Genomic DNA, 14,364 nt, shown 5'->3' with positions numbered 1-14,364 from the left:
TTCAGGGGCCTCTTAGGAAATGGTTTCTGTCTTAAATAACTTGGGGTGCTCTCAGAACTATGATAGTATGGATGTCTGGGACCACTGAGAATAAAGGAAAGTGAGGATTGTGGTTTGCTATGGCCAGCATGGCTTGGTACAATCTAGAGAAAGTGAACTACCTCAGGCTCTTTCTTGAAGGGGATGGGAGAGGAGTAGAGCTTACATCTGGTGCTCTGGCTCTTTGCAGGGCTACCCAAGGGAATGGTATCTGTCTCATCTGATTCAGGGTATTAAGCGGGAACTTGCTGCAGACAGACAACAAAGGGAACAAAAGATTATCTGAAATGAATTTGGCAAGCTTCACTAATTGTGAAATTCTACACTCAAGGCCTTTTTTCATACTGTTCATGGGGTTCTCAAGGCAAGAATACTGAAGTGGTTTGCCATTCCCTTCTCCAGTGGACCACATTCTGTCAGATCTCTCCACCATGACCCTCCCATCTTGGGTTGCCCCACGGGCATGGCTTAGTTTCATTGAGTTAAACAAGGCTGTGGTCCTAGTGTGATTAGATTGACTAGTTTTCTGTGAGTATGGTTTCAGTGTGTCTGCCCTCTGATGCCCCCTTGCAACACCTACCATCTTACTTGTGACATTGTACAGGAGACAGGGATCAAGACCATCCCCATGGAAAAGAAATGCAAAGGAGCAAAATGGCTGTCTGGGGAGACCTTACAAATAGCTGTGAAAAGAAGAGAAGTGAAAAGCAAAGGAGAAAAGGAAAGATATAAGAATCTGAATGCAGAGTTCCAAAGAATAGCAGAAAGAGATAAGAAAGCCTTCCTCAGCGATCAATGCAAAGAAATAGAGGAAAACAACAGAATGGGAAAGACAAGAGATCTCTTCAAGAAAATTAGAGATACCAAGGAAACATTTCATGCAAAGATGGGCTTGATAAAGGACAGTGGTATGGACCTAAAAGAAGAAGATATTAAGAAGAGGTAGCAAGAATACACAGAAGAACTGTACAAAAAAGATCTTCATGACTAAGATAATCACGATGGTGTGATCACTCATCTAGAGCCAGACATCCTGAAATGTGAAGTCAAGTGGGCCTTAGAAAGCATCACTACAAGCAAAGCTAGTGGAGGTGATGGAATTCCAGTTGAGCTATTCCAAATCCTGAGAGATGATGCTGTGAAAGTGCTGCACTCAATATGCCAGCAAATTTGGAAAGCTCAGCAGTGGCCACAGGACTGGAAAAGGTCAGTTTTCATTTCAATCCCAAAGAAAGGCAATGCCAAAGAATGCTCAAACTACTGCACAATTGCACCATTCTCACACTCTAGTAAAGTAATGTTCAAAATTCTCCAAGCCAGGCTTCAGCAATACGTGAACCGTGAACTTCCTGATGTTCAAGCTGGTTTTAGAAAAGGCAGAGGAACCAGAGATCAAATTGCCAACATCTGCTGGATCATAGAAAAAGCAAGAGAGTTCCAGAAAAACATCGATTTCTGCTTTATTGACTATGCCAAAGCCTTTGACTGTGTGGATCACAATAAACTGTGGAAAATTCTGAAAGAGATGGGAATACCAGACCACCTGACCTGCCTCTTGAGAAACCTGTATGCAGGTCAGGAAGCAACAGTTAGAACTGGACATGGAACAACAGACTGGTTCCAAATAGGAAAAGGAGTTTGTCAAGGCTGTATATTGTCACCCTGCTTATTTCACTTATATGCAGAGTACATCATGAGAAACGCTGGACTGGAAGAAGCACAAGCTGGACTCAAGATTGCCGGGAGAAATATCAATAACCTCAGATATGCAGATGACACCACCCTTATGGCAGAAGAGGAACTCAAAAGCTTCTTGATGAAAGTGAAAGTGGAGAGTGAAAAAGTTGGCTTAAAGCTCAACATTCAGAAAACGAAGATCATGGCATCCGGTCCCACCACTTCATGGGAAATAGATGGGGAAACAGTGGAAACAGTATCAGACTTTATTTTTCTGGGCTCCAAAATCACTGCAGATGGTGACTGCAGCCATGAAATTACAAGACGCTTACTCCTTGGAAGGAAAGTTATGACCAACCTAGACAGCATATTCAAAAGCAGAGACATTACTTTGCCAACAAAGGTTCGTCTAGTCAAGGCTATGTTTTTCCTGTGGTCATGTATGGATGTGAGAGTTGGACTGTGAAGAAGGCTGAGCGCTGAAGAATTGATGCTTTTGAACTGTGGTGTTGGAGAAGACTCTTGAGAGTCCCTTGGTCTGCAAGGAGATCCAACAAGTCCATTCTGAAGGAGATCAGCCCTGGGATTTCTTTGGAAGGAATGATGCTGAAGCTGAAACTCCAGTCCTTTGGCCACCTCATGTGAAGAGTTGACTCATTGGAAAAGACTCTGATGCTGGGAGGGATTGAGGGTGAGATGGCTGGATGGCATCACTGATGGATGTGGATGTGAGTCTGAGTGAACTCCGGGAGTTGGTGATGTGCTGTGACTCATGGGGTCGTAAAGAGTCGGACACGACTGAGCGACTGAACTGAACTAAACTGAACTGAACACTCAAGGCCTGAGAAGTTGCATCTTCATTTTCAAAAGAAAAAGATTTCAGAGGCCCCCAGAATCCCTAGCCAGGATACCTGGCGAGAGTTTTGCCTTATATAAAGACTGGGCTACAATAATGTAAAGCAATTATCCTCCAATTTAAAATGAATTAATTAAATTTAAATAATTTTAAAAGAAGGCAGAATCAGCTCTGAACTACCCATTTAAAAAAAATAAAGAAAGACTGGGGGGGTTGGCAATTTTTTTTTTCAAAATCCTGGATTTCAACCTGAAGTCACAAAAACAAAAAGAAGCAGGAAACATGGCCAAAGGTAGAAAATAAATCTCTGGAAACTGATCCTAAAGAAATGGAGATATTACTTATATGAACAAAGAATTTTTAAAAATGTGGTAAAGATGCTTCATCAGTTCAAGAGGATGATTCATGAACAAAATGATATTGTCAATAAAGAGACAAAACACAAAAAAGAATCATACAAGGACTTCCCTGGTAGTCCAATGGTTAAGAATCCACCTTCACATGCAGGAGACATGGGTTCCATTCCCAGTTGGGAAACTAAGATCCCACATGCCTCAGAGTAACTGCTGCTGCTGCTAAGTCACTTCAGTCGTGTCCGACTCTGTGCCACCCCATAGACGGCAGCCCACCAGGCTCTGCCATCCCTGGGATTCTCCAGGCAAGAACACTGGAGTGGGTTGCCATTTCCTTTTCCAATGCATGAAAGTGAAAAGTGAAAGTGAAGTCGCTTAGTCGTGTCCGACTCTGGTGACCCCATGGACTGCAGCCTACAAGGCTCCTCCGTCCATGGGATTTTCCAGGCAAGAGTACTGTAGTGGGGTGCCATTGCCTTCTCTGCAGAGTAACTAAGCCCATGCTAATATTATTTAATCAGAAGATCAAAAGGGAAAACTATGAAAAAGAATGAAGAAATCCTAAGGAACTTACAGAATACCAATAATTACATCAATATGCATATTGTGGGGAAGAGAGATAGAAAGGGACAAAAAGCTTATTTGAAGAAATAGTGGCAAAAACTTTCCATATCAGGGGGGAAACTGACACTCAGATTCTAGAAGGCCAACACACTCTAACTAGGATGAACAAAATAATCCACATTGAAATACATTATAATCAAATTGTCAAAAGTCAAAGATAAAGAGACAAGTGTGATAACAGCAAGGAAATAGTGATTTGTCTCTTACAACAGAAGCATCATACAACTAACAACAGGCTTCTAAGCAGAGATGTTGCAGGCCAGAAATGAGTGGGATGATAAAGCAAAAAGAAAAAAAAAAACTGTCAACCAAGAAAACTCTTAACATATCTGGCAAAACAATTCTCCAAAAAAGGCCAAAAAAAAAAAAAAAAAAAAAAAAGCTGAAGGTGTTCATCACCACTAGACATGTCTTACAAGAAAGGCTAAAACGTGTCATTAAAGTTGAAACAATAGGGCACTGAACAGAAACACAAAGGCACAAAAGTATAAAGCTTGCTGATATAGGTAAACATATAGACGAATCCAGAATACCACATAATGTAGAGGTGGTGCATAAACCACCACTACCTCTAGTATAGAAATTCAAAGATAAACTGACAAAACTTTACCTAGATTATCTAAAAAAAAAGAGAGGGGGTGTGGGTGGGGCAGGAACTTCTCTGGCAGTCCAGTGGTTGAGACTGCATTTCCAATACAGGGGGCATGTGTTTGATCCCTGGTCAGGGAACAAAGATCCCACATGCCATGCAGCCAAAACACAACAAATAAATAAATGGATGAAAAGGTGTACAAGAAAATCTCAATCAAAATAACAAATGCTATCTAAAATTTTTTAATTAAAAAAAAGAAAATTCAAATGAAAAACAATCAGAAGTGAAGATGAGACATTACAATTGATACCACAAAAATACAAAAAATGTTGAAGCAAGTACTATGACATCAACAAATTGTATAGCATAGAAGAAATGGATAGACAAGCTGTTAGGACTGAATCATGAAGAAACAGAAAATCTCACAAACCAAAAATGATAAGGTTGTCAAATCAGTAATCAAAACCCAACAACAAAAAAAGCCTAGAACCAGATGATTTCACTGGTGAATTCCACAAACATTTAAGTATTAGAAACATTGCCAATCATTCTCAAACTCTTTTGAACATATGCAAATTTATTAATGCAATATACCACATTATTAAAATGAAAAGCAAAAATCAACACAATAGATGTAGAAAAAGCATTTGACAAAATTAGAAATCCTTTCTTGATAAAAACACTTCTATATTACTCAACATAATAAAGTGATATATGACAAACCTACAGTTAACATCATACTCAAAGGTGACAGTCTGAAAGCTTTTCCTCTAGGATCAGGAAAAATATAAGATTGCCCCCTCTTACCACTCCTATTCAACATAGTACTGGGGGTCCAGGCCACAGCTATCTCTCAGTAAAAAGAAATAAAATGTGTCCAAAGGAAAAGGAAGAAGTAAAAACTGTCTGCTTGCACATCTTACAATCTTATGTATGGAAAGCCCTAAAGTTCTACTAAAAGCTTAGAACTAATCAGTGAATTCAGTAAAGTTGCAGGATATGAAGTCAACATAAAAAATGAGACATTACAACTGAAAGTGATCTATGACAACCCCCCAGCTAACATTGTACTCAAAGGTGACAGATCGAAAGCTTTTCCTATAGGATCAGGAACAATAAGAATGCCACTCTTACCACTCCTATTCAGTATAGTACTGGAATCCTAGCCCCAGCAGTCTCTCAGTGGCAACCCACTCCAGTATTCTTGCTTGGAAAATTCCATGGAAGAAAAGACTGATCGGCTACAGACCCTAGGGTTGTAGAGTTTGACACGACTGAGCATGCATACACACACAAAGGAAAAGGAAGAAGTAAAAAAGTCTTCCTGCACATGCTATGATCTTATATATGGAAAACCCTGAAGACCCTACTAAAAACTGTTAGAACTAATCAGTGAATTCAGTAAAGTTGCAGGATATGAAGTCAACATAAAAAAATGATGTGCACTTTTGTACATTAAAAACAGTCTGAAAAAGAAATAAAGAAAACAATCCCATTTTTCTCACAATAAAATGATTAAATGCTTAGGAATAAATTTAACCAATGAAGTAAAAGTGTTATACTGATCTCTCAAAGACACTGATGAAAATAATTAAATAAGGCATGAATAGCTATTTACTGTCCATGAATCAGAAGTATTAATACTATTATTATGTCCATAATATCCAAAGCAGTCTGTAGATTCATTGTAATTCTACCAAATTGTATCAAATTCTAATGGCATTTCTTACAGAAATACAAAAAAATCATTCTAAAAATCCACATGTATTTTTAGAAAAAAAATCCAAATATTAAAAATTTTAGAAAAAAAATTAGAAATTTTAGAAAAAAAAATCCAAATATTAGAAAAAGACCCCAAATACCCAAAGAAGTCCCAAGAAGAATGAAAAATGCTGAACACATTAAAATTTCTGATTTCAAACCATATTACAAAGCTAAGATATCAAGAGAATATTGTACTGGCATAAAAACAAACACATAAACCAATGCAACAGAATTCAGAGCCCAGCAATAAACCCATACATATATTATCAACTAATATTTGACAAGGAAGCCAAGAGTACTCAATGGAGAAGGATAGTCTCTTCAATAAATAGTGTTAGGAAAACTACAAATTCACATGCAAAAGAATGAAACAGGACCCCATCTTTACTACTCATAAAAGTTAACTTTAAGTGGATTAGAGACTTCAGTGGAAGACCTGAAAGCATAAAACCTCTAGAATTAAACTTAGAGAAAACACTCCTTGAGAATGGTTTTGGCAATGTGATTTTTTAAATGTGACACCAAAAGGACAAGCAATAAAATCAAAAGTAAACTAATGGGACTACATCAAAGTAAAAAGCTTTTCTGCACAGCAAAATAAGCAAGAAAGGAAACCTACAAAATGTGAGAAAATATTTGCAAACCATATTTCTTATAAGGGTTTAATATCCAAAATATGTAGAGAACTCATACAACACAATAAAAAGAAAAGCAACCTGGTTAAAAGTGGGCAGAGGAACTGAACAGACATCTGTCAAAAGACATGTAAATGGCCAACAAGTGCATAAAATGCTCTCAACGTTACCATTTGCCCGGAAAATGGAGATTAAAACCACAAAACACACGTTAGAATGGCTGCCATCAAAAGTCAAGAAATAACAAGAGTTGACTGGGATATGGAGAAAAGGGAACACTTAAACACTATTGGCAATGGCACCCCACTCCAGTACTCTTGCCTGGAAAATCCCATGGACAGAGGAGCCTGGTACGATGCAGTCCATGGGGTCGCTAAGAGTCAGACACGACTGAGCAACTTCACTTTCACTTTTCACTTTCATGCACTGGAGAAGGAAATGGCAACCCACTCCAGTGTTCTTGCCTGGAGAATCCCAGGGACAGGGGATCCTGGTGGGCTGCCGTCTATGGGGTCACACAGAGTTGGACACGACTGAAGTGACTTAGCAGCAAACACTATTGGAGTGAATGTAAACTTCTATAGTCACTATGTAAAGCAGTGTGGAGGTTCTTCTATATATTAAAAATAGAACTACCATATGATCCAGCACTGCTACTTCTGAATGAAATGAAAACAGAATATCATAGAGGTTTCTATACTTCATGTTTATTGCAGCATTATTTACAATATCTAAGATATGGAGACAAACTAAGTCTCCATCAACTGTTGAATGGATAAAGTAAAAATAAATATACACACAAAGAGCTGACCCTTGAACAACATGGGGATGGAGCACTGACCCACATCCCACGTGGCCACAGTTCAAAGTCCATGCACAATTTTACAGTTGGCCTTCCATATCTGCAGTTACATGTTCCAGGATCCAACCATGCATGAATCATGTGGTACTGTAGCAAGTACTTACTGGTAAATATACACATATCAGTAGACCAATGAGTTCAAACCCATGTTGTTCAAGTGTCTACTGTATATACATCACTTTAAATGCAGCACTTGAGTGATATATACATACACACACACACAATGGAATACTATTCATCCATGAGAAGAAGTAAATCCTTGTATATACTACCACTGAATGGATAGTGAGCATATTATGCTGAGTGAAATAAGACAGACAAGACAAATGCTATATGAAATCACTTATATGTGGAATGTAAAAAAAAGAAAAACTAATGCATAGAAACAGAGTAGAAGGATGATTTCTAGGGGGCAGGAGGTTGGGGAAATAAGGAGATGTTGCTCAAAGAGTACAGATTTCCAGTTAGAAAATGAATCAGTTCTGGGGAATCTAATGCACAACAATATTAATAGAGTTAACATAGCCATATTCAGTTCAGTTCAATTCAGTTCAGTTGCTCAGTCGTGTCCGACTCTTTGCGACCCCATGAATTGCAGCATGCCAGGCCTCCCTGTCCATCACCAACTCTTGGAGTTCACTCAGACTCACGTCCATCGAGTCAGAGATGCCACCCAGCCATCTCATCCTCTGTCATACCCTTTTCCTCCTGCCCCCAATCCCTCCCAGCATCAGAGTCTTTTCCAATGAGTCAACTCTTCACATGAGGTGGCCAAAGTACTGGAGTTTCAGCTTTAGCATCATTCCTTCCAAAGAACACCCAGGGCTGACCTCCTTTAGAATGGACTGGTTGGATCTCCTTGCAGTCCAAGGGACTCTCAAGAGTCTTATCCAACACCACAGTTCAAAAGCATCAATTCTATATATCTAAAAATTGCTGAGAAATTAGATTTTACATGTTTTCTCAAGAAAGGTAATTATGGGACTTTGATGGAGGTGCTAGACAATGCTATGGTAGTAATCTATTTCAATATATGAGTATATAAAATCAACATATTGTATACTTTAAACTTACACGGTATCCATTTATCTCAATGAACCTGGGGGAAAATATTGAGTGTAGACCACATCCATTCAGGAAGTTGATTTTTTAAAAACCTGGATATGTAGGTGTAGTTACAGCTACCAAGTAGGGAAAATGTATGGTTCAGTAGAAAACTATGCACTATCTATATAGTTCACTGTTCTGTAATTCTATGGGAGATATTTTGCAACTTTTTCAATTTTCAACAATAGTGACACAAAATAATTCTTGTCTCTAGACATACAAACTCTGTTCTATAGAGATTCATTTGACTTTCCTAGCTAGTTTTGTCTTCATTTGCACATTCATATCAACATTTTTTCACTCTAAATTTGTACTTTTCCACCCTTGTCCTATAACCTGGTTGGAACACTCTGTTACTACTTGTTGTAACTTATTTCCTCATTAATGAGTTATACAATATTTTTAACTTGTGTTCATTTAAAAAAATAAAGAAGATTGGTCAGTAGGTATGTAAGACGATGCTAACATCACTAATCATTAAGTTTTGTGCTGGCCTCAGCTTATCAATAACCAATGGTGTGGTTGGACCAACCCTTGTGTTCATATTTTGACTGTGGAGGCTCCTCAAAAAACAGAAATATTCAATACAATTACTATACTACCCAGAAGTCCCATTTATGAGTTTTTATTCAAAAGAACTGAACTTATTTGGGATCTCAAATAGATATAGCCATGGGGTGAAAGAACCTAAATATCCCTCAATAATTAGCAAAAAAGAAAATATGTAAATACACACACTGGAGTACTATTCAGTCATAAACATGAAAGAAATCTTGTCACATACTACAATATGGATGACCCATGAGCATATTTTGCTAAATAGAAAAGTCAGTCGTGAAAGGATCAATGTTGCATGATTCCACTTAGATGAAGTAGCCAAAGAAGTCAAACTCACAGAAATAGAAAGTAGATTGCTGGTTAGCAGGGCCTCGGGGAAAGGAAATGGAGAGTTCAATGGGTAAAGAGTATCAGTCATGAAGGATGAAAGTTCTAGAGACCTACTGTGTGATCATAGTTAATAATACTGTCCTGCACACAATAATATGTAATAGGATAGATCTCATGTTATATGTTGTTTGCTATAAAAAAATTTTTAAGCATTGCAAAGAAATAGTAGGGCATGGAACAAAAGCAAAATGTATACTTAGTGGTTCCTATGCCAAGCTACTTTATATTCCAGGCTTGTAAGGTTAAAATAAAGTTTATTTTACTTTACAGGTAGAGGATAATTTTGAAAACTTTGGGAAATTTCTTCATCTATATGTGATTCACATGAAACCTGATTTTCAGTCTTTAATTCTGAAGAAAAAAATTAAAACAGTGTAATTTGTAATACAAGCTGAAAAATCAGAGTCATTATGACAAACACTTTGTGCCTGGTAGTGGGAAGTAAATATTTACCACAGATTTGTTATCAAAATCCAATAATGATGGAGCAAAGTTTGGTAAACCAAAAACAGAGTCAAATTCTAGTTCAAGAAGACAGGGTAGAAAGGTATTAATTAGGTTGAAATCTAGTTAAATAAAACATTTCATATTAATCACTTGGTTTGGTGTATTGTGCTGATGTGTAGCATATATTTTTTCAAAATATAAATACAGTGAGTATTGAGTAGCAAGAAATCATTGATACTGATATCTTTAAATAGTGCTGCCTTTACAGAGAGGGCTTCCCAAGTGGATCTAGTGGTAAAGAGCCTGCCTGCCAACGCACGAGACTTAAGAGGGAGACACAGGTTCAATCCCTGGGTTGGGAAGGTCCCCTGGAGGAGGGGACAGCAACACACTCCAGTATTCTTGCAAGGAGAATCCTATGGATAGAAGAGCCTAGTGGGCTACAGTCCATAAGGTCACAAAGTGTCGGACATGACCAAAGGGACTTAGCATGCACTCATGCCTTTACAGAGAACTCATGATTGAGGAGAACTGCACTGAGATAGATATTCCTAATGGACTGAAATCATAGATGACAGAACTATTGATCAGAACTTCAGGCCTGGGTCCTGGAATAACTCTCAGATGTGTCTGTGAGACTGAATATAAGAATATAGTTCAATTAAGTAAACACATATGACACTTGTTTCATGTTCCATAAGGGCAGGAGGAGGTCATTCCCACCCTGTCCACTTAACAAGTATTCCCTGGTGAAATGCTCTAAAACAGACAACCACATTTGTGATACAGGAAAACCACTGCTCTCTCTTTCATGAAATGATTCAAAACTATTCTTAGTGATTTCTGATATTAAAACAGGGCTCAGGAGACACTATGAATAAATGACCTTTTGTAACCACACAGTATGTGTAATCATAGAAGTCCACACAGCAAGCATAGATACACAAAAGCCCGCTTGGTTCTCTGCTTCAAACTCTCTCTCCTCCACATGAGGGCTGACAGTCATGACCCATAGGAAAGATGTGACCCATCCTGAAATGCTTCCAAGGGGCATCATTGGAGAGAGAGAAGACTATTAAAGATAGAGCTATAAGAGCATAGAATTGCTCACCATTGGTTTTTCTCAACTCCTCCACCAGGCAGCAGGCTTCCTCTTGAACTCGGTCCTCAATGCTCCTCTTCCCCATCCCGAAATTTCTCAGGGTCATGAGGGAGAAGCGCCGCATCTCCTTCCATGTCCTCCCATTGCTGAAAAGGATTCCTACCAGGAGGAGAAACAGAAACTAGGAGGGAGGTCCTAGGGAAGGAGAAGTAAGCTGACACTTGGCAGGCCCCCACATGGACCAAGCTCTGCTGGAGAGCTCTTCAAATGCCTGTTTCCATTCTGCCCACTCCCATTGCCAATGCTTAACACATACCATTTACTAGATTAGCTCTTTCAGCCAATGGAAATATTCCTCTTCCAGAAAACTCCTCTCCCAGATCAATCAGGGCTTCTTTCACTGCTTCATACCCATGCAAGACCACGATGGGCTTCATGCCAAAATACACAGTGAACACAGGGCCATAGACTTTTGAAAGCTGTGAAAGGAGGTACACATAATAACAAAAGAAGTCAATATTTGAAACTATATTGTGCCTGAGGCATAATGTATTATCATCCTACTATTATGCTTTCATTCTGCCACATACAGCCTAAATATTTCTGAATTATTAAATTCTGCATTAGCGTAAGTATGATGGCAATTGTTACTGTTTCCATTTCCATCTGTTATGCTAGGCAATGGCCCAAGTAACTGGTACCCAGATTACAATGAATTCTCATATCAGCACCTTCAGAAGGTTTATTTGCCTGGCTTATAAATAAGGAGTATATCATGAGAAATGCCAGACTTGATGAAGCACAAGCTGGAATCAAGATTTTGAGGAGAAATATCAATAACCTCAGATATGCAGATGACACCACCTTTATGGCAGAAAGCAAAGAGGAACTAAAGAGCCTCTTAATGAAAGTGAAAGAGGAGAGTGAAAAAATTGGCTTAAAGCTCAACATTCAGAAAACAAAGATCATGGCATCTTGTTCCATCACTTCATGGCAAATAGATGGGGAAACAATGGAAACAGTGACAGATTTTATTTTCCTGGGCTCCAAAATCACTACAGATGGTGACTGCAGCCATGAAGTTAAAAGGAGCTTGCTCCTTGGAAGAAAAGCTATGACCAACGTAGACAGCATATTAAAAAGCAGAGACATTACTCTGATGACATAAGTCTGTCTAGTCAAAGCTACGTTTTTTTCAGTAGTTATGTATGGATGTGAGAGTTGGGCCATAAAGAAGGCTGAGTGCTAAAGAACTGATGCTTTGAATTGTAGAGCTGGAGAAGACCCTTCAGAGTCCGTTGGGTTGCAAGGTGATCAAACCAGTCAATCCTAAATGAAATCAACCCTGAATATTCATTAGAAGGATTGATGCTGAAGCTCCAACGCTTTGGCCATCTGATGAGAAGAGGTGACTCATTTGAAAAGATCCTGATGCTGGAAAAGATTGAAGCCAGGGGGAGAAGGGGATGACAGAGGACAAGATGGTTGGATGGCATCACTGTCTCAATGGACATGAGTTTGAGCAAGCTCCGGCAGATGGTGATGGACAGGGAAGCTTGGCATGCTACAGTCCACAGGGTCGCAAAGAGTCAGACATGACTGAACAACTGAACAATAACAACAATAAATAAGGAAACAGGTTGTGGAATTCCATTTCCTTTCCAGTGTCCCATGGCTACTACATAGAAGATTTAAATTTGAAACTCTTATTCACCTTCTGATCCTTAAGGAGCAAGGCATCAATCCTTGAGGCCCACCTTTAAACCATCACCTAGCTGACTGCTTCAGAACCACGTGCAGGGTTCTTCCAATGGGAATTCATATTCCCTAGCCCTATGATTAATACTAGATTTCCATATTTTAAAAAATGAATTCAGATAACTCTAATGCCCAGCTTAGTTTGAGATCCAGTGGTGTCACTAACACAGAAAGGGAGGAAGCATCATAGAGGCAGTGTCAGGACATGCATATCTCATAGAGGAACAACATCTTCCATCCTGAAGTATTTACCCGGTACAGACAGGACCTTCTTGCAGAATCCAAATGAGTGCTTCTGCAACCCTGACTGGTGACTTCTTTCTCTCATTCACTCATGCTTGTGCTGAATGTAGAGCTATTTCCTTAATACCAAGCACAACGCGCTTCTTCAGAAAAGTTCTATTTTCATAGCCATCTGAACAATACATACAGCTTATATAGTAAAAGACTTCTGCAAGGAAATCTCTAATCACAAAAGACTTATCACTTACTTTCAGTCCCAAATCACAGAAAATGGCTGTGAAATAAAAAAGGTAAGTAACACTTGCAGCTTTTGCCACTTCATTATTTTGATTCTATTACATGTGCAAAGACAAATATTTCTCTGCTCACAAAACACATTACTTCTTTTCTCTACTTATGATAATGACAGGCCAGAAAAGGCAACAGAAATACCAGATTTTACAGGGAGTAATTTGCTGATCTGTGTTAACAATGTGCCCAGGACTTCCCTGGTGGTTCAGTGGTTAAGAATTCACCTGCTGATGAAAGTTCAATCCCTGGTGCAGAAAGATTCCTTATGCCAAAGGGCAACTAAGCCTGTATTCCACAACTCCTGAGTCCATGTGCCCTAGAACCCATGCTCCACAACAAGAGAAGCCACCACAATGAGCAGCCTGTGCACCGTGACTAGAGAGTAGCTCCAATTCGCCACAACTAGAGAAAGCTTGTGCGAAGCAAAGAAGACCCAATGCACTAAAAAATAAATAAATACAAATTAAAAAGTAAAGGAAAAAAAATGTGCCCAGAGAAATATATATTATTTTTAAAACTAGGCTTAATTTACTTACCCTTTTCAAGCCACTGGAGGAGCATAAAGTCTACTTACATTGGTTAAAGATTTGCTGATGTTCTTAACATTTAACTGTAGGATGTTTCCAAGAATCGGCAGAGGAGTGGGGCCCGGCGGGAGCTTCCCTTTCCCAGAGCTTTGTTTCCAAAGTGAGAGGAGAAGCAGACAGGAGAGACAGAGCACCAGGACCACAGCCAGATCCATTGACGCCTTCTCTTCTTACTCAGACGACTGTGAGCCTGAAATCTAAGTCCCTGCTGATTCAACCTGGGTCTCTCTGAGGACTAAAGATATCAATCAATCACATCCACTTTATACTCTATTCTGAGTGGACTTTGCCACTGATAAAGATAAAATTAAAGTGTCCTTTAGTCTTGTTTTTCCTCTGTCCAGGAATGACTGGAGATTTTCATTTACTTGTACTGGGCTGGGATCCACATTTGATAATTAAAAAAAAAAAAAATTTCCACTGTGCAGTCAGGATTAAGAACCACTGAAATAAATAATTTGATACCAAAAAACAGCTCA

The 14,364-nt window shown here is 38.9% G+C and overlaps 1 protein-coding gene across 1 annotated transcript in view; it reads right to left on the bottom strand.

Annotated features, from left to right (window-relative positions):
* The window catches only part of LOC102401347 (cytochrome P450 2C9), a 53,931-nt gene extending 39,795 nt beyond the window's left edge, over positions 1-14,136 (bottom strand). Inside the window, exons 1-3 of the mRNA XM_045164106.1 lie at positions 13,873-14,136; positions 11,323-11,485; positions 11,016-11,165 (exon numbers count right to left, since the gene is read on the bottom strand). Coding sequence (XP_045020041.1) covers positions 11,016-11,165; positions 11,323-11,485; positions 13,873-14,040 — 481 coding nt within the window. The 5' untranslated portion in view covers positions 14,041-14,136. The remainder of the gene's footprint in view (positions 1-11,015; positions 11,166-11,322; positions 11,486-13,872) is intronic.
* Between the last annotated feature and the right edge of the window lie 228 nt (positions 14,137-14,364).

This window comes from Bubalus bubalis, chromosome 23 (genome assembly GCF_019923935.1).
Source record: "Bubalus bubalis isolate 160015118507 breed Murrah chromosome 23, NDDB_SH_1, whole genome shotgun sequence".
NCBI classification, from domain to species: domain Eukaryota; kingdom Metazoa; phylum Chordata; class Mammalia; order Artiodactyla; family Bovidae; genus Bubalus; species Bubalus bubalis.
Note: the sequence above shows the minus strand (reverse complement) of the source record. Positions and strands in the feature narration are given on the sequence as shown.